The sequence below is a fragment of the Nannobrachium achirus genome (assembly GCF_963921795.1).
Source record: "Nannobrachium achirus genome assembly, chromosome: 15".
Classification (NCBI taxonomy): domain Eukaryota; kingdom Metazoa; phylum Chordata; class Actinopteri; order Myctophiformes; family Myctophidae; genus Nannobrachium; species Nannobrachium achirus.
The window spans coordinates 5,672,708-5,689,830 of record NC_137822.1 but is presented as its reverse complement, the minus strand read 5'-3'; the positions used below and the strand labels follow the sequence as shown (position 1 = coordinate 5,689,830).

General features: G+C 40.4%; 1 protein-coding gene across 1 annotated transcript; it reads left to right on the top strand.

Annotated features, from left to right (window-relative positions):
* Positions 1-12,430: 12,430 nt before the first annotated feature.
* Positions 12,431-13,752, top strand: LOC308299174 (phospholipase A and acyltransferase 4-like; the record flags this gene model as incomplete). The annotated part of the gene is made up of 3 exons (XM_080742892.1): positions 12,431-12,509; positions 12,820-13,109; positions 13,615-13,752. The coding sequence occupies 3 exons, from the start codon at positions 12,431-12,433 to the stop codon at positions 13,750-13,752; spliced, it is 507 nt and encodes a 168-aa protein (XP_080599018.1).
* Positions 13,753-17,123: the final 3,371 nt, after the last annotated feature.

The following is a 17,123-nucleotide window of genomic DNA, read 5'->3' as shown; positions in this document are numbered from 1 at the left end:
GTCTTGACAGGGGCCTCATATAATAATAATTCATGAAATAAATAAAGCTCCTTTTAGTTGACCTTGTACCAGTGAACTGTACTGTCATGAAACTTGTCATAAAGTCTTCAATCAATCACTCGACAAAGGGATCAATACTGCATTTAAGAGAAATAACCCACATTTACCCAGAACAGCTGATCCGCAAGCTCACAGCCTTGTAGATCGGCTGGTTTTATTGTTTTAAATTGTCTCCCCCTTTTTTCCCCCTGACTTAGTCTTTTCTAGGATCTCCTTTTAGCTGAGCTTGTACCAGTGAACTGTACTGTCAATGACACTGTATACCTATGACAGTCCTATATCAATAATTCGTTCGTTCATGAATGACTTCCCTGTGGAAATAAGCCAAAAACATTACTAGGATCTCCTTTTAGTTGAGCTTGTACCAGTGAACTGTACTGTCCATGACACTGACTGTACCTATGATAGTCCTATATCGGTAATTCATTCATTCATGAATGACTTCACTGTGGAAATAAGCCAAAAACATTACTAGGATCTCCTTTTAGTTGAGCTTGTACCAGTGAACTGTACTGTCCATGACACTGACTGTACCTATGATAGTCCTATATCGGTAATTCATTCATTCATGAATGACTTCACTGTGGAAATAAGCCAAAAACATTACTAGGATCTCCTTTTAGTTGAGCTTGTACCAGTGAACTGTACTGTCAATGACACTGTATACCTATGACAGTCCTATATCAATAATTCGTTCATTCATGAATGACTTCCCTGTGGAAATAAGCCAAAAACATTACTGGGATCTCCTTTTAGTTGAGCTTGTACCAGTGAACTGTACTGTCCATGACACTGACTGTACCTATGATAGTCCTATATCGGTAATTCATTCATTCATGAATGACTTCACTGTGGAAATAAGCCAAAAACATTACTAGGATCTCCTTTTAGTTGAGCTTGTACCAGTGAACTGTACTGTCCATGACACTGACTGTACCTATGATAGTCCTATATCGGTAATTCATTCATTCATGAATGACTTCACTGTGGAAATAAGCCAAAAACATTACTAGGATCTCCTTTTAGTTGAGCTTGTACCAGTGAACTGTACTGTCAATGACACTGTATACCTATGACAGTCCTATATCAATAATTCGTTCATTCATGAATGACTTCCCTGTGGAAATAAGCCAAAAACATTACTGGGATCTCCTTTTAGTTGGGCTTGTACCAAATCATGTTTATTACGTATCTATCTATCTTCCTATCAATTGGTCACATGCATTCACATTGCACTGAACGCACGCAAGCACGCCCGCTCAACAGCTGGCTTTTTCTCTTTTTCCACAGAGCTCCAGACTCAGACACCGAGGTCTCGGAGGGCACCCAAGCCGGACTGCGTGCTCTGGCAGCGGCCGCGGAGCGGCCGCGGCCCCCCTCAACCCACTGAAGCCAGATAGAGGCTGGTGAAATAAAAACAGTCAGTAGGTCCCCATCAACAGGCGGCGCTGTGCGAGCCACTGACCAATCACAGCCAAATCAGGAAGTCAACCAGTCTGTTGTTGACGGAGGAGGAGAAACAGCCTGCATGTTGGACTGCAGAAAGGTCAGGTGATTGTGTCCTGAAATTACTTTGTCCATTTGGGCCCCTTTCCTTGTGTCTAATTCATTTGGAGGCATAAGGTTACAGTGCAGTACATTATTTAAATGGATAAAATTAACACTGAGGATTTTACTGTGTAAGCAAAATGCAGTACATCATTTTGTTCCTATCATTTAAATCATGGATTAGTCCTTTTGTTAAATTAGACTGTGTCTAATTTATACCACCAGAGGGCAGGCCAGGATCAGGGAATGATTTTAGCATGCCACACTTTTCATATTTCAGATGAGATTACATTTAAATCACTTTGAACCTGCCGGCATTCCTATTCCGTTAATATAGGCGGGAACACATGCATCATCATCTGACACGTAACCGTCTTAATCACAGTTATTTTGTCATAATCGTTTCCATGTTGCAATATGTCAAGCAATATGTCATAACATGTTGCCATAACCAGCCTTACTGGGGAGGGGACACCCTGGTTTGCCCCAAAGGACGGCAAGTGTCAGAAAGCCTGACGTCTAGTGGCTGGACATGGTCATTGACTGCAGACAGGTGTTTCAGTTGGTCATTAGCTGCAGAGGCTTTCTCCATTCAGTAGAACGTTTGCCACTGAGAGGAGAGGATCTGTGTGTCTCTGTTTACCCCATCATTTCCCTATATGTGTGCTTTTACACTGTGTATCCTTCTATTGTGAGGAGGTTTAGTTCGTTACTTATGTTTACCGTATTTGGGCTTTAGACTACATTGCAGGCTAATAACTAAGTTGATAGGCATGTGTAATAATGACATGAGCCATAATAACGGCAATTCAATCACTCATTGTGTGAAGTGTTTGTTAGTTTTTTGTTTTTTTTTACTTTGAGCAACTTTCTCTTTTCCTCTGTTTTAGATTGAGGTTAAGCTTTCTATTAAGTTCACCAGCCGAGAGTTCAGCCTGAAGAGGATGCCTTCAAGGAAACCCATGGGTGTTTTTGGTGTGAAGATCTCCACAGTGACTAAGTGAGTTAAGAGCCAGTCAAGTAGTGCGTGCGTGCGTGCGTGCGTCTTATGTGTGTACATTCTTGTCAGGGGTGTCGCACCAAATTCTGGGCCCTGGGTACAAGGATTCACTGCGGGCCCCCCATGAATGTTCTTCATAGGGGAGGGGGGTTTAACCCATTTAGCACACTATTTTGTGTTTTAACTATTGAAAAATAGCAGATATTGCTGCAAGCTTGTAGATCTGCTATTTTTGAAAAATCATGAATATTTGTGCAAGCCTTTGAATATTTCAAATCCTTCTAAGGTTTTTGTTTTTTTAAACCTGTGTTTCTATGTCAGTGGTGCTCAAACATTTTCATGTCAAGGACCCCCAAGATGATATGTATTTGGCCACGGACCCCGATCTCAAAATATTTAGTTCCAGGGACCACCCAGAAGCAAAATTTGAGTTAGAAATGTTCGCTTAAAAAATACGTATATTCAAAGATTTTCACACATTTTCACAACTTTTCAAAAATAGCAGATCTACAAGCTCGCAGCGCGGCACTCGGTGCCGCGCTGTGAGCTTGTATATCTGCTATTTTTCAATAGATAAAGTTATTAGGGCCCCTCCACTTTGGGCCCTAGTAACTCAGTCCCACTTTCCTACCCCTTTTGACGCCCCTGGTCAGGAGACACATTTCGACTTCAGTTCCCAACATGCTACTGGTCTCGAACTTGTGTTGTTTGTTTACCCGTCCACATTATGTTTTTATTCTATTTTGACGTAATTGTCCATACCGTTAAGTTCATGTAATAACACTGCTTGTCTGCATTGTAGTTTGATTACCATTTTATGTCAGTAACGTCAAAGAGAGCACTGTCTGCGATCTTGACAATTTGTAGTTTTATAGCCATTGCTTTTTGTCTAGAAGCGAGCACACAATTGTTTCGAATGAACAATGTTTTCTAGAATTTCAGATTGTAATTTTATGGAAAGGAAAAGCTGAGGCTTAAAACATGCTTACATAACATCATGACTCCTGTCCATGTTTTCTGTTAAAAAAAATCTAACTGAAGAAGGTTATGGAGGACTGAACAGTGAATACAAACATCACTCTGTTAGAATCTAACTGAATGTTATAATAGTACATGGAGGACTGAACAGTGAATACAAACATCACTCTGTTAGAATCTAACTGAATATTATAATAGTACATGGAGGACTGAACAGCAAAGTGAATACAAACACCACTCTGTTAGACTATAACTGAAGGTTATGAGTGCATGGAGGACTGAACAGTGAATACAAACATCACTCGGAGACAAACGCCACTCAGAGACACTTAATGCCATGTAAGGAGATCTGGGATCTCAATTTATTACCAAGTCAAGGATTATGATGAATGATCACCATGAATAATTCATCGCCATCATATTCTTCATCAGTTGTGGCCCACTGGTTGCTGGTTGAGAGGATCAGAGTCCTGTGATGCCATGGATCCAGTCTCTGTAGAAACACACTGATGATGACTTAGCTGGTTTTGCACACAGCTCGTCTGTGCTCCTTATATGGACTCCATAGATGTGTACTTTATTGTTCTTGTCCTTGAATTCCACCGCAGTACCAGAGTCTCCCTGTGGTGACACAGAGAGAAGTGAGTGTGTGTGTGTGTGTGTGTGTGTGTGTGTGTGTGTGTGTGTGTGTGTGTGTGTGTGTGCGTGTGCGCGTGTGTGTGTGCGTGCGTGCGTGCGTGCGTGCGTGTGTGTTGTGGGTGGGGTTGACTATTGCAGACAATTATTATATTAATTGTTTACTATTCAAATTCAACAAACTCACAACACAGATATCCACATCCTTCCCTTGAGGAGGTTTCTCATAGCACAAATAATTCAGTTGGATCTGATTGGGGCGGTTCCTCAGGTCGCATTTTGCAATGCTCATGGTAGCACACTGCAGGTCGGCTGGCCTTGGTCCAGGTACTTTGTGAAGGAAATATTACATCTGAATTATTTGCCTGCTTTTTCATTCTAGATCTCAGACAACATTACCTGAAGTGAACTCTTAACACAGCTCACCTTTAACCTCAAGACCAGGATTGTCAGGATCCGGTACGGTCTGAGTCCAACCAAACCCTCCAACTCTAACGTTACCCATGACAGGCTTCATACAATATTTATGTGGTGGCAGGTGGATGATGGGGTGTTGAGGTACACCTATATTAAGCTCCAGAAGCATGATGTCACCACCATCTTTGGGAACATGCTGTTGATCCACAGGAATCTCTTGCCTCCCCACTTCCTGTGATAGTTCCGTCAATTCCGGGTGTTGGCCATGCACACTAAGTGTCACGCTGAGCGGCCTGAGTGAGAGGATATGAATGTCAGTGAGACAATGTTATTGTCTGGATTATAAATTACTTATTCAATATGAATTTAGGGTAAAGAAAACTTATCTTAGACTTTCAACCTAAAGTGAGGCAAATATAGCTCTTCTAGCCTTTGTGGTTGTTTACATTTGGAAATTAATAAAGCTTTATCAGATTGAATTCCAAAAGTATAAGGTCGCGGGTGCAAGCGGCCCAAATGGGTTTCCTTAGACGGGTGGCTGTATGCTATTTTACCCTCAGTGATAAAATGGTTAAAACTGTCTGTCCGTCTTCTCTCTCTCTCTCTTTTTCTCTCACTCTTGCACTCACACAAACACGCATGCACACACACACACACACACACACACACACACACACACACACACACACACACACACACACACACACACACACACACACACACACACACACACACACACACACACACACACACACACACACTACTGCTTACTTTTCATCTTTAGGTCTACAGTGTGCAGCTGTCAACACCCAGCGTTTGTTGATGAGTGAACCTCCACACTCTCCGATCGGAGTTATCACATCCACATGGTACTGCCTTTCAGTCCGACCACATGGTTCACCTCCAATGATTCTCTTCTCCATGTTCCTCGCTGCTGCAGCTGAAATGAAAACATCACAGGGCCGATCTGATTGTTTTGTTTTTTTCATTTTAAAACATTCAAACATTTCCTGGAAGGTTGTCATTCAACAGTCTGCAGCACATGACCAGGTCTCCTTCCTAGATGTGTTTCACTTTGGACTAAAAGACTAGTTTATACTTTAATTGTACGATCTGTCACATCTTTAGTTGAATATCAGAGTGATCACGTACTGTAATATTGCAACCAGCTGTCTCACCATTATGTAAGCAAATATGGTATTTTATGCAATTGTTAATTTAATAATCTTTCTCTTGAAAAAATACATTTCTCATGCTGAGTTTCTCTCGGAATTGTAATTAAATTGTTTTTTTTTGCGCAATAATAACGCAAACTCAATACAAAACATTTCTCTGCAGAGACAACCTGTTGAAGTGGTCAAGATGCACGTTAGACATACTTTAGGAGACATACCTGACAGCATGAAGAGAAGGAGTAGAGCCTGAGTCCTCATGTTGGCTTCTCTGACTGACTGACTGACTGACTGACTGGTAGGACACTAGTATTTAAACTGTCTTCTATCTTCTCTGACTGACTGACTGGCTGTACCACTAGTATTTAAACTGTGTTTTATCGCTAATGCAAATACTATCAGTAGTATTCTACCAATCCCATAGAACAGACACAGTGCACAGTGCTAAAGAGGGATGAAGTCACTAGTTGTGTCCTAATCTAACATTCAAATGTGTTTCCATGGTGGAAGTGAAGAACAGTCCTCTTCTCATCATCAGGAAGATAGTAAAATGTGGGGGTGCTCTCCATTCCGACATGTCTCCATTCCGACAGTGACTTCTTATTGTCGGAGTGGCAACATCCGTAAAATGTTTCAGTTACCATTTCTTTACTTTCTCAAGGTCCTCATTATAATTTGAATGAGTCCAAGAATGAACGGCAACTCATTTCTGTTGCCTGTTACCTGGTCAGTAGTGGATAGATATACTTTATTTGATGTCATGGCAGCCTGCAGTTAACAAGAAAGAATAGCTGGTACTAAATGGTGCATTTATATCAAGCCTTTATCTAAGGTGCTTTACAATGATTGTGCATTACATTCACCCATTCACACACATTCATTAAATTCACCCATTTACACACATTTATTACATTCACCCATTCCCATTGATGGCAGAGGAAACATGCAATTTTCAGAGTCTTGCTCAAAGACACTTCAACACTAACTCAGGGGGAGCCTGGGGTCGGTTCCCAAGCTCCAAGCGACCTAGCCTTATAGACGAGACATAAACGGTAGACTTAAGGTCTGATCTAGCCTTCTATACAGCACTATACTGAACCCAGTCTGATGTTCTTTTGCTGGAATTTGTAGTTTATGTAGTTTTACCTTTAGCATAAGGTTTGCTCACTCACACTTCACACACCTGGAAATTGGAACCCACTCTAGTGTCAGCATTCATTTGTCACAGTATTGTGACTTCCATTATTGTCAGAGTATTCTCATTATTAACAAAATAATCACCTGCACAGAATGTTTAGCTCATAACATGTCTATAGTGGATTTTTGCAGCTACATTACCTGCACATCTTTGCAACTACTGCTAATTGAACGTTTGTACCATGTCGTTCTCACTTTATATTGGCCTATTATTTAGCTGTATATTTTTATCATGTTATTTTTATGCTTTAACATTACATCAGAATGCTAGTTCGTTTTTACTCCTGTACTTCCATGGGTAACTGCATTTCTCCTGTATCGCTCATATCAATTCAAATAGCCTTCCGTTGGAGGAACTGTGAACAAAGGAGCTCTGAAATGTTTTCCCTTCCATTTCTTTATTATCTCACTTCTTGGTAATAATACAGTGTGTCTACCTGGTCAAAGCACACTACCATTTGAATACAGGACAGCCGTTAGGAAGCGATTACAAAGACTAATAAAAAAATCAAAAAGAATGCTGATCCCTGCTAAATAGCAATGAATCACAATATAGAGATATTTAACCATTTAATAAAATACCTTTTGTTTTAACCAAATAATAACGCTTACCCTATACCTTTAAACAAAAAAGAAAAAGAAAAAAGGAGGAGGCCAAGTATGGAGCTCTGGGGGACGCCAGGGTTTAAGTGTTAAAGATAGTTTGCGTTCAGCTTTGGTGTTGACAGTTTACAATTACAATTTAGGCATTTAGCAGACGCTCTTAATCCAGAATGATTTACAATAAGCAAGGTAATACATCAATACATCAAAGACAACATCAATACAACAAATGCATATGTGGCGCATCACTACACATAGAAATAGTACTCTAAAGCCCATTTTTGACTGCAACTTTAGAACCACACCACACCACACCACACCGCACCACATAAAAATATCTACGTTTTCGTTTACACAAAAGTATCCCTATCTGTAAGAAACAATTGAACCTTTTAACTGTGATTTTAATACAATATAAATTTGTATATTACAACTATCCTAAATTATAATACAGTACACTATAATGGATTATAACTGTGATTATAATACACTATAAAGTATGTATGTATTACTATGATAATTATAATACACTATAATAGATTATAATAGTGGTTATAACACAATATAATCTATTATCATGTATTACAACTATATCCTGGCGGTCTAAATGAAAAGTCAGTGAGTGATCAGTCATTATGAAGTGTTTGGCCCTGTTTGGCCTATAGCTCAGACCTACACTCTGGATTGGATACTTTTTAGTACCACGTTTAGTACCACTTTCACACCACTCTACCCAGGTCCTTGTAGTGGAAAACCTGGCACAAGTGGGCGGTGTGGTGTGGAGTGGTGTGGTGTTGGGCCTGTGGAAAAGGGGCTTAAGAAAAACCGTAGGTAGACCAAGCACCTGTTGACATTCTGTGCAGCCTTTCACCAGGAGGAGGGAACATGCTGCATGCAAAGCATCAGGATTCAGGAAGCCATGCTGGATTATGCGTACACAACACATGTCCAATTCCAGCTGTCCTACTAGTCACATGACTCCATGTGTAGTAGCTGTCCTGTAGTCACATGACTCCATGTGTAGTAGCTGTCCTGTAGTCACACAAGTCCATTGTGTAGTAGCTATCCTGGGCAGCAGAATGGATCAGGCACTTCCACAATGTGGTAGGATCCATATAAAGCAGCTATTTTACTTATGTTGCCTTTTATTTGACTGTTTGTTCTGGAGGCTTAAAGAGAAGCCATGAATATATACATGAGATAACTTTATTAAAATGTCCAGGGATTCAGGCACCTGTAGACGATATCAGGTCTCCTCCTTGGTACAGAGTATGATTTATTTATTTAGAGTATTATTTATTCAAGGATACTTACATGTTGTGTAGAGAAGAGTGAAATTCTACTGGTACTGCACAAATAGTATTAACTGTCTTACATTCTCAGCAAAGACTAATCCACAAATTTAGATCATTATCTGTTAACCCCCATCTTCTGCTGTTACTGTACAAAAACATGATTCAAGCTGTTCTTTTGTGTTTGATGCTCATGTTTTTACACTATATTGTCTCATGAAAACGAACTGTTCAGGATTACCTCTAAGATGATCACACACACACATGTACGCACGCGCGCGCACGCACGCACGCACGCACGCACGCACGCATGCACACACACACACACACACACACACACACACACACACACACACACACACACACACACACACACTTTATAATATGAACAATAAATCCATTATCACACCTTTAGCTCTCAGTGGTGTACTAAGTATATTTACTCAAGTACTGTACTTAAATACACTTTGCAGGTGTTTTCACTTTCATATTTTCAGTACTTTTACTTCTCTACTACTACAGCAAATATTATAGTTTTACTCCACCACAATTACCTTAAAACTTTAGTTTTTATTTACTTTGGAGATTTTGATTATTATTACAAAACATACATTAACCACTTCTGCCCTATGTACATTTTGACCATTCAAAATAGCTGATCTACAAGCTCAAAATGCTTTGCGATGCGACACATCGTGAGAGCTTGTAGATCTGATTTTCAAACATTGCATATACATTTTATCCATTGTAAAAGTTGTAAAATAGAATGTATAATTATTTTCCATGCAGAAGGATTTGCATGTGGACAACATGTTGAAATGAGTCTAAATGTACTCGGCTAACAATGCTGACTCATCCTGCACTACCATGTCCTCAGGCTATCACAACGCTTCTTACATATGTCCTCAGCCTATTTTTGTATTCTTTTCCTGTATAGTGACGTCGATGGGACTTTTTTTTCCCCCCGCAATGTTTTCGGCAGAGCAGGCCTCTCATTCTGTGTACCTTATTGACCAAATTAATAGAAAAAACTAAAATAAAAAGTATGTTATGACATCACAGGTCCTCTCAAATGTTGGGCAAGTGGCTCCCTGGCTAACACGACTGTACCAAGCAACAATGCTTTGCCAGAATGAAACAATCCTAGTTGGGCACGACCAGAACGTGTGTCCCAGCGTGCCCTTGGAAACGTTGCATCTGTCACAAATATCAGATTGGACCTACTTGAGTTGTCTTTCCTTTTACAACTATGAAACATTTATGTTAACCACATGAACCCTAGCGTCCCTATATTCTCCACCCGAACATTCGGATAAAATTGCAGATCTACAAGCTCCTGTAGAAAAACCTATACCAATTACATTTGATTTAATGTCAGTCTTATCTTATACAGACATTGATTGATTGATTGATTGATTGAAGGCTTTATTAGAAGTTTGCATAGGAAAATGTACAGATTCATGACGGTACAGTTCACTGGTACAAGGTCTACTAAAAGGAGATCCATGAAAAGACTAAGCTTATTTCAACAGGAAACCATTAAAGTATCTCATATAACATTGAATGACAGACAAATAGAACACAGTACTATGCAGTAGATATGTAAAGAAAAAAAGAAAACAGTAGGTCTATACAATCAGTAAGTACAGTATATACAATATATACAAGGAAGGGGCAGGTAACAGTAAGTCTAAACAATCAGTATGTACAGTATATACAAGGAAGGGGCAGGGAGGGTAGGGTTGGGCTAGGTTTTTACCAGTTGTGAACGGCTGCTGCCTGTAAGTGGTTTTTTAGGGCAATTTTAAAGGATGCTAGTGACATTATAGTCATTTTATCTTCTATGCTGTTTTACCTTGGCCAGTCCAGTATTACTTGCATTTCTCACAATAATAACAATAATTTAATATTATATGATAGAGTACAGTCTTGTGTCATTTATTTCTTTTTCTTTTATTCAATCGCAGGATATCAAAATGGGAATGTACAGCAAAATATCTAATTCACCATGTGGCTGCAATTTCCACCTACAGTATACAGTACAGTATAAGATTTGGTATACCTAACAACAACAATAATAATAATAATTATTATTATTATTATTATTATTATTACCCTTATTATATTATTGACACAAAATAGATCATTACATACAAATTATGCTACTTTAATTTTGAATTTGTTTTCTTGGAAGTGTTCCGGCTGATGGATGGTTTTACAATTTGATATCCAAGCACATTTTTGAATACCACACATTTACTTACAAACACAAAAAGCAAAGCTATAGTTTCATTTATTATAGTCTTATGTGAGACTTCACGTGTACATTAGCTTCACACTTCTCCTTTCCCTCCGTGTGAAAGGGGGAACGTGAAAGCTTTGTTGTAGCTGCTTTCCTGTTTCTTTGTGGCGGGTTACCAACACATCCCACCTAAAGATGCAGATTTAGGTAGGATATGGTGGGAACCACCACAAATAAACAGTAAAGCAGCTTCCACGTTTCCCCCTTTCACATGGGAAGCTTCCAACGATTCCCCTTTCACACGGAGGCAAAGGAGAAGCATGAAGCTACACAATATTGTACGTGCAAGTATCACGTAAGACCCTAATAAATGTGAAAACATAGCTTCTTTATTATGCTTTTGTGTGTGTGTGTGTGTGTGTGTGTGTGTGTGTGTGTGTGTGTGTGTGTGTGTGTGTGTGTGTGTGTGTGTGTGTGTGTTATTGATATCACAGCATTGAGGACGTGACTTTAATTACTTACTGTATATTGTATGTGCATACTGTACTGTATGTGATAATAACTTTGAACCTGCTCCAAATGTCTGTTATCTGCTCTCTGTTGCCATAGAGTGAACAACAGCGTACAGTAGCCTATAAAGAATAACTTGACACAAAGTAAATCATTAAATATATTTAAAAAAAGCAAGTGACAGCAAGTGACAGTTCATGGATGGTTTTACTTAAAGGGCAAGGTCACTTTGGCAGAGATTTGGGTTGTGTAGTTAGTTATCTTGCCGAGATTTAACTCCAGGGGTGGGCAAGTAACTCAAACTCACTTCAGTGACGCAAATGACTCAAGGATTGATCCAAAATGCCCCGGCACGATTGGTCTTCAACCAGCCAAAATTCTCACATGTCTCCCTCTAATGATCTGATGGAAAGTGAAAGCAGGTGAAGGATTATAAAAGGCCTGAACACAGAGCTGAGTGTGAGTGATCCTTGAAGACATCACCTCATCTGTCTGAAAGAAACCAAATGGCTTCAACTCAGGTTAGTGAACTGACTGGAGAGATACGGTATGATCTGGAATAGTTTCTATACCATTTGCTGTGATTGGCTGAACATTGAGCTTGTAGATCAGTTATTTTTGCTATATTTATGTCCTTCTCTGATGTAGAAGTTTAAAACTACCTATGAAGGTGGATTCTGATGGGGTTCATTAAAAATTAGAACATGGGAAGTAACCTGTGGAAATGTATTTTTCCCTATACTGTATTTTCCAGGAAAAGCCAAAGGCGGGAGACATGATTCAAGTCTTCAGAACAGGCTACCAGCACTGGGCATTTTACGTTGGAAATGGATATGTCGTTCACGTGACAACTGGTGAGTCAAGCCTACACATCTGTCAGGGTAGTCCAGGAGTTTGTTGTTATTTGCGGTTCTGCAAAACCGTATTTTTCAGCTGGGCCATATCTTTAGGTCATTTGGACCAGAAATAAAACAAATGGGGCCCTGGATTAAAAAAGAAAAGAAGAAAGGTCTTCTGTGCAAGTGCTGAAATTGTAACCATTCATTCATGTCAAACCTGACACACAATGTCTCAATAAAATAACGGGTAGACAGAACATTATAATCACAAGGAGAAAAAAAAAAGTGACATAGTATAGCTATGTCTCTTTCTCTGTACTTATAGATGATGGAGGAAACAGCAGCTGGTCATCTTTCGGCAGCGGGTCAGCTGTTAGCGGGTCAGCTGTTAGCGGGTCGGCTGTGGTAAAGAAACAGAAGCTTTTGGACGTGGTCGCGGGCGACCAGTGGCAAGTCAACAATTACTGGGACAAAACACATAGGCCGCGGCCAGTCGATGCCATGGTCAAAGAGGCCCTGGCACAGGTGGGGAGGAAGGTTGCCTACGATCTCCTCTATAAGAACTGCGAGCACTTCACCACTAAGCTGCGTTATGGCCAGGCACACTCTTGGCAGGTAGGTGTCATTTCAGCTTCTTACATAAAATCTCAGTTAACTCTGGAGTAAAACCAAATACATAAGAAGTGAGCGGTGCTATTTATGAGTTAAATTCATCAAGGGTCCCCACTATAAACACAGCTCGTCCTGCGAAACTTGGTCAATGGGACCCTGGGCATACTTTGAGCCATTTGTTCCAAGATTTAGGCCATATCTAGGCCAGGTGTAAGCCATTCTCAGTTTACTTGAGTCCCGGACAACAAACTTTGAGCCATTTGTGCCAAGATGTAGGCCATATCTAGGCCAAATAGTAGCCCGGGTGTTTAAAATTAACCAGGCGGCTATTTGCAGCAGACTTTCAGTTACTTTTGCACCAGCCTGCACCAGGCCATTATTTGTTTACAGCTACAAATAGGCTGAAGAAACTCAAATAATATTTCATTGTAGGCCTACTGCTATACCACATTACAGAAAATGTATTCCAATTGCATAATGTTTTTGTTTGTGTGTCAACTTCCTGCAGGGAGAGTTTACTGTTGACTGTTTAACACTCAATATAAGCAAAGCTGTGGAAGAGGCTGCCGAACAGCAAGAGGCTCAGGATGCCATCTGCCACAGGACCCCAAATTCTTCACGATGTGTGGGTAGATACAACCCCTGAGCCTGCCAGAAGAAAAGTATTTTTTGAAGCGGTGAAAGCCGCTTCCAAGGAGTGGCTTTGTGTGTCCCATGTCCATATATGGTCATTTCAGTCCAGAATGAACAGGTTTTATCAAAAACAAAATGTGTGTCCCATGTCCATATATGGTCATTTCAGTCTAGAATGAACAGGTTTTCTCAAAAACAAAATGTGTCCCATGTCCATATATGGTCATTTCAGTCCATAATGAACAGGTTTTATCTGTCCTGTACGTCCAGAATATGTGTGTAGTGTCCGTCCCGGTTTGATGATTGTGTTACAGTATGTTCAAGAAACCAGTAAAAGTTGTCAAGGAGCACTCGTTTTGACGTTCACCACACACTAATCACCACCAGATGGCGACGTCAGCCACTGCTCTGCCATTCACCAGAGTGTATATAAGAGAGTTACGTCACGCTTTGAACTCGCCGCAGACCGGAAGTGTTTACTCTTTATTTACTAGCCTAGCCTAGCCTAGCCTAGCCTAGCCTAGCCATTAGCTCCATTGTAGTCACTTGGACAGGGTGTTTAACGTGCGCTTGCCCAGGCCTTACGGCCTGGGCATAAATATAACGATTGCATTCACCACGGCTTCGTAACTTCGTAACTCGCGCGGCCTGCGGCGCTCGGGGGCGAAGAGCAGGACCAAGGTCCGCTGGCCTTCGCGCCGCTTGGGGCTTCGTGGACCCAGGGGGGCCTCGTAACTCGTTTGGGCTTCGTGGATACAGGGGGGCTTCGGTAGCCGCTCGCAGTGTCGTGGACAATAGAGCGGCGCACCGCCTGGAGTACGTTGTTGTGGCGACCGCTTGCTCCGCCCCGTGCCGCACCACGAGTGCTCCGCGTCTCGAATGTGCTGTTTCTCTAATATACTATGACATATAGATCACAGAGTTCATAACTCTAGAACACATAGAATAAAAGTTCACCGCTTTACTTCGAACCGAGGTTTGATTTTTTCACTATCAGTGGTGTAAAGCAGTGGTTCTGGGGGGGTCCCCAAATTATTTTGGGGGTCCCCAGATGATTAGCTTAATGTGAAACATTGTTTTCTCACTCGACAGTAAACAAACCAGCATAAAGTTTAAGTGTGTAGAGGGTATCTGAACATTTCTAAAGTGACAATCTAAGGACTTTTTGATACCTCTAATAACAAATTAAACATTGGCAAAATTGTCAAATATTAGAGTGCGTTGCTACGCATTGTGAGCTAGTACATCTGCTATTTTTAAAAGATTTGTATACATTTTGAATATGTGAAATGGGACATTCTGCACAATGAGATTACTTGTGGTACTTAATTATATTTTGCTTCCAATACTTTTGTACTTTTACTCAAGAAAAGTTTGATACCGGACCCTTTCTTTTAACAGGCTAGTATTTCTACATTGCAGTATTGATACTTTTACTTAAACATTTTAGTACTTTTCCCACCACTGTGCACTATCCAATAAAGGCAGAAAAGCCAGAAATCAAAAGAATGTCATGCACTATCCACAATAAAGCAAAAATAAATCAGTTGATGAGAACAGTTTGGATCGTTTCTTTCTGAAGGTCTACACCAGGGACGTGCAGAGAATGTTAGAGAGGCAGGGGCTGAAATTTCTAAATACCCAGGGGGCAAAGGAAGGTGTGCTTTATTTGCCCCGACATACAAAGTTGTCCACCAGAAATATTATCTATGACCCAGTGGGATCACAACCTATATGGACAACCCGGTCAATTTGTACAACAAAGTCCAATATGGCCGCCTCAATATTAGCCCCTATTAGTTTTAATGGGGGGTGAATAGGACAACATTTTAAACTGAGGGATATTTCCACGAAACCTCACAGGTTGATCAATGGTATACATATGAACATTTTTTGTATTGCAAGTTTCCATGAAATCCAATATGGCCGCCACAATATGGCCGCCATAATGTAAGGACCCAGAAAATAGGTTTTGCCTCTAACTTCTGAACCAGATGAGCTAGAAACGCAAACTTGGTGTCTATTTCATGGTGTCTGACCATGGGAGACTCAATGGAATAGCTAATCTTATTATTGGGTGTGTCTGGACCTTTATTGTGCATATTTGCAAGATGGTGGACTCCCAAAATAGAGCTTTAACATAATTTCTACCATGATTGTTGACTGCTTTTGCAAATACAAGCAATGTGAATCCATTTGCTAAGATTTATGGCACAGAAGGGACTTATACCTGTATTATTCTTGAGTTTGCATGTTGTCAAAATGGCTGTAAACAAGATATTATATTCCCTGTCTGATTCTACTGTATGTAGTTGTAGCAATGACTTCAGATATTTGTCCATGGTATAGCGTTAGCCCACAAAACAAACCTGTTGTTTGTTACACACGGAGTGACACGGACCGTGTGTAAATTCCTCCCGTTTTCACCTCAAGCCATCGGTGGCGAGCGAACCCTTCCTCATCCCACGGTGTTGCGTGCCTGAACTGACGTGCCCAATCTCCAAGCTCACAGGCACAGCAGCTCGCATCCACGTCTCCGCGCCGCGTTGTGAGCTTGCAGATCGGCCACCTGACCTCCCAGAGGACGCTGAAACTTGCATATACAACTTTCAGTATTATTTATTGTTAATATTTTTAGGAATACAGTTACAGAGTGTCTTAAAAGACGTGGAATAAAATAGCTAAACTAGTCCTGTGCCCGGGGGGTATGCACACTCACAGTATACTGTATGAGGGATTGAATGTATGTAGGTGTCTCTGAAGTCATGTTGGGATAAGAGTGACTGACTGAAATTCAAATTCAAGAGCTTAAATGGTGTGGGCCTTCTATCCGAAGATATTTATTTCACAGTAAAGACAATGATAGAGCAAGCTGTCGTCCAGACTGGGAATACCTTTAGATAAACCAGCATGAACAGGACATGAAGCAAAGAACAAACTAATGAACAGTAGCACACAAGAATCCTCAGTGTTCCTTTAACTCTGAGAGTGTACCAATGGAACCAAATGGGTTGGGGTTATAAAACATTGAGTTATAAAAGGATAAATTAACAATGAGGATTTAAATGGTGTTTGTTTCAAGAACACTCAGTGATTTCCTAATGGTATATGCTTGAAGACACATCTTGACAGCAGAACCCATGTAAAGCATAACAATCTTTTAAAGTCCCGACCACTTACATGAATAAAAACAGACACAGGGGATACAGTTTTAAACACACTGCTACCGTATTATCAAAAAAGAAAAAAAGAATTGCCACCAACCATAGTGTACAATAGGTATACACATAAGACCAGCAGAAACGGATATGTACTTTAAGCATAAGGTGTGAAAATGGTAACACGTTGGTAGGTATGATTAGACATAAGGTGCAAAATAAAAAA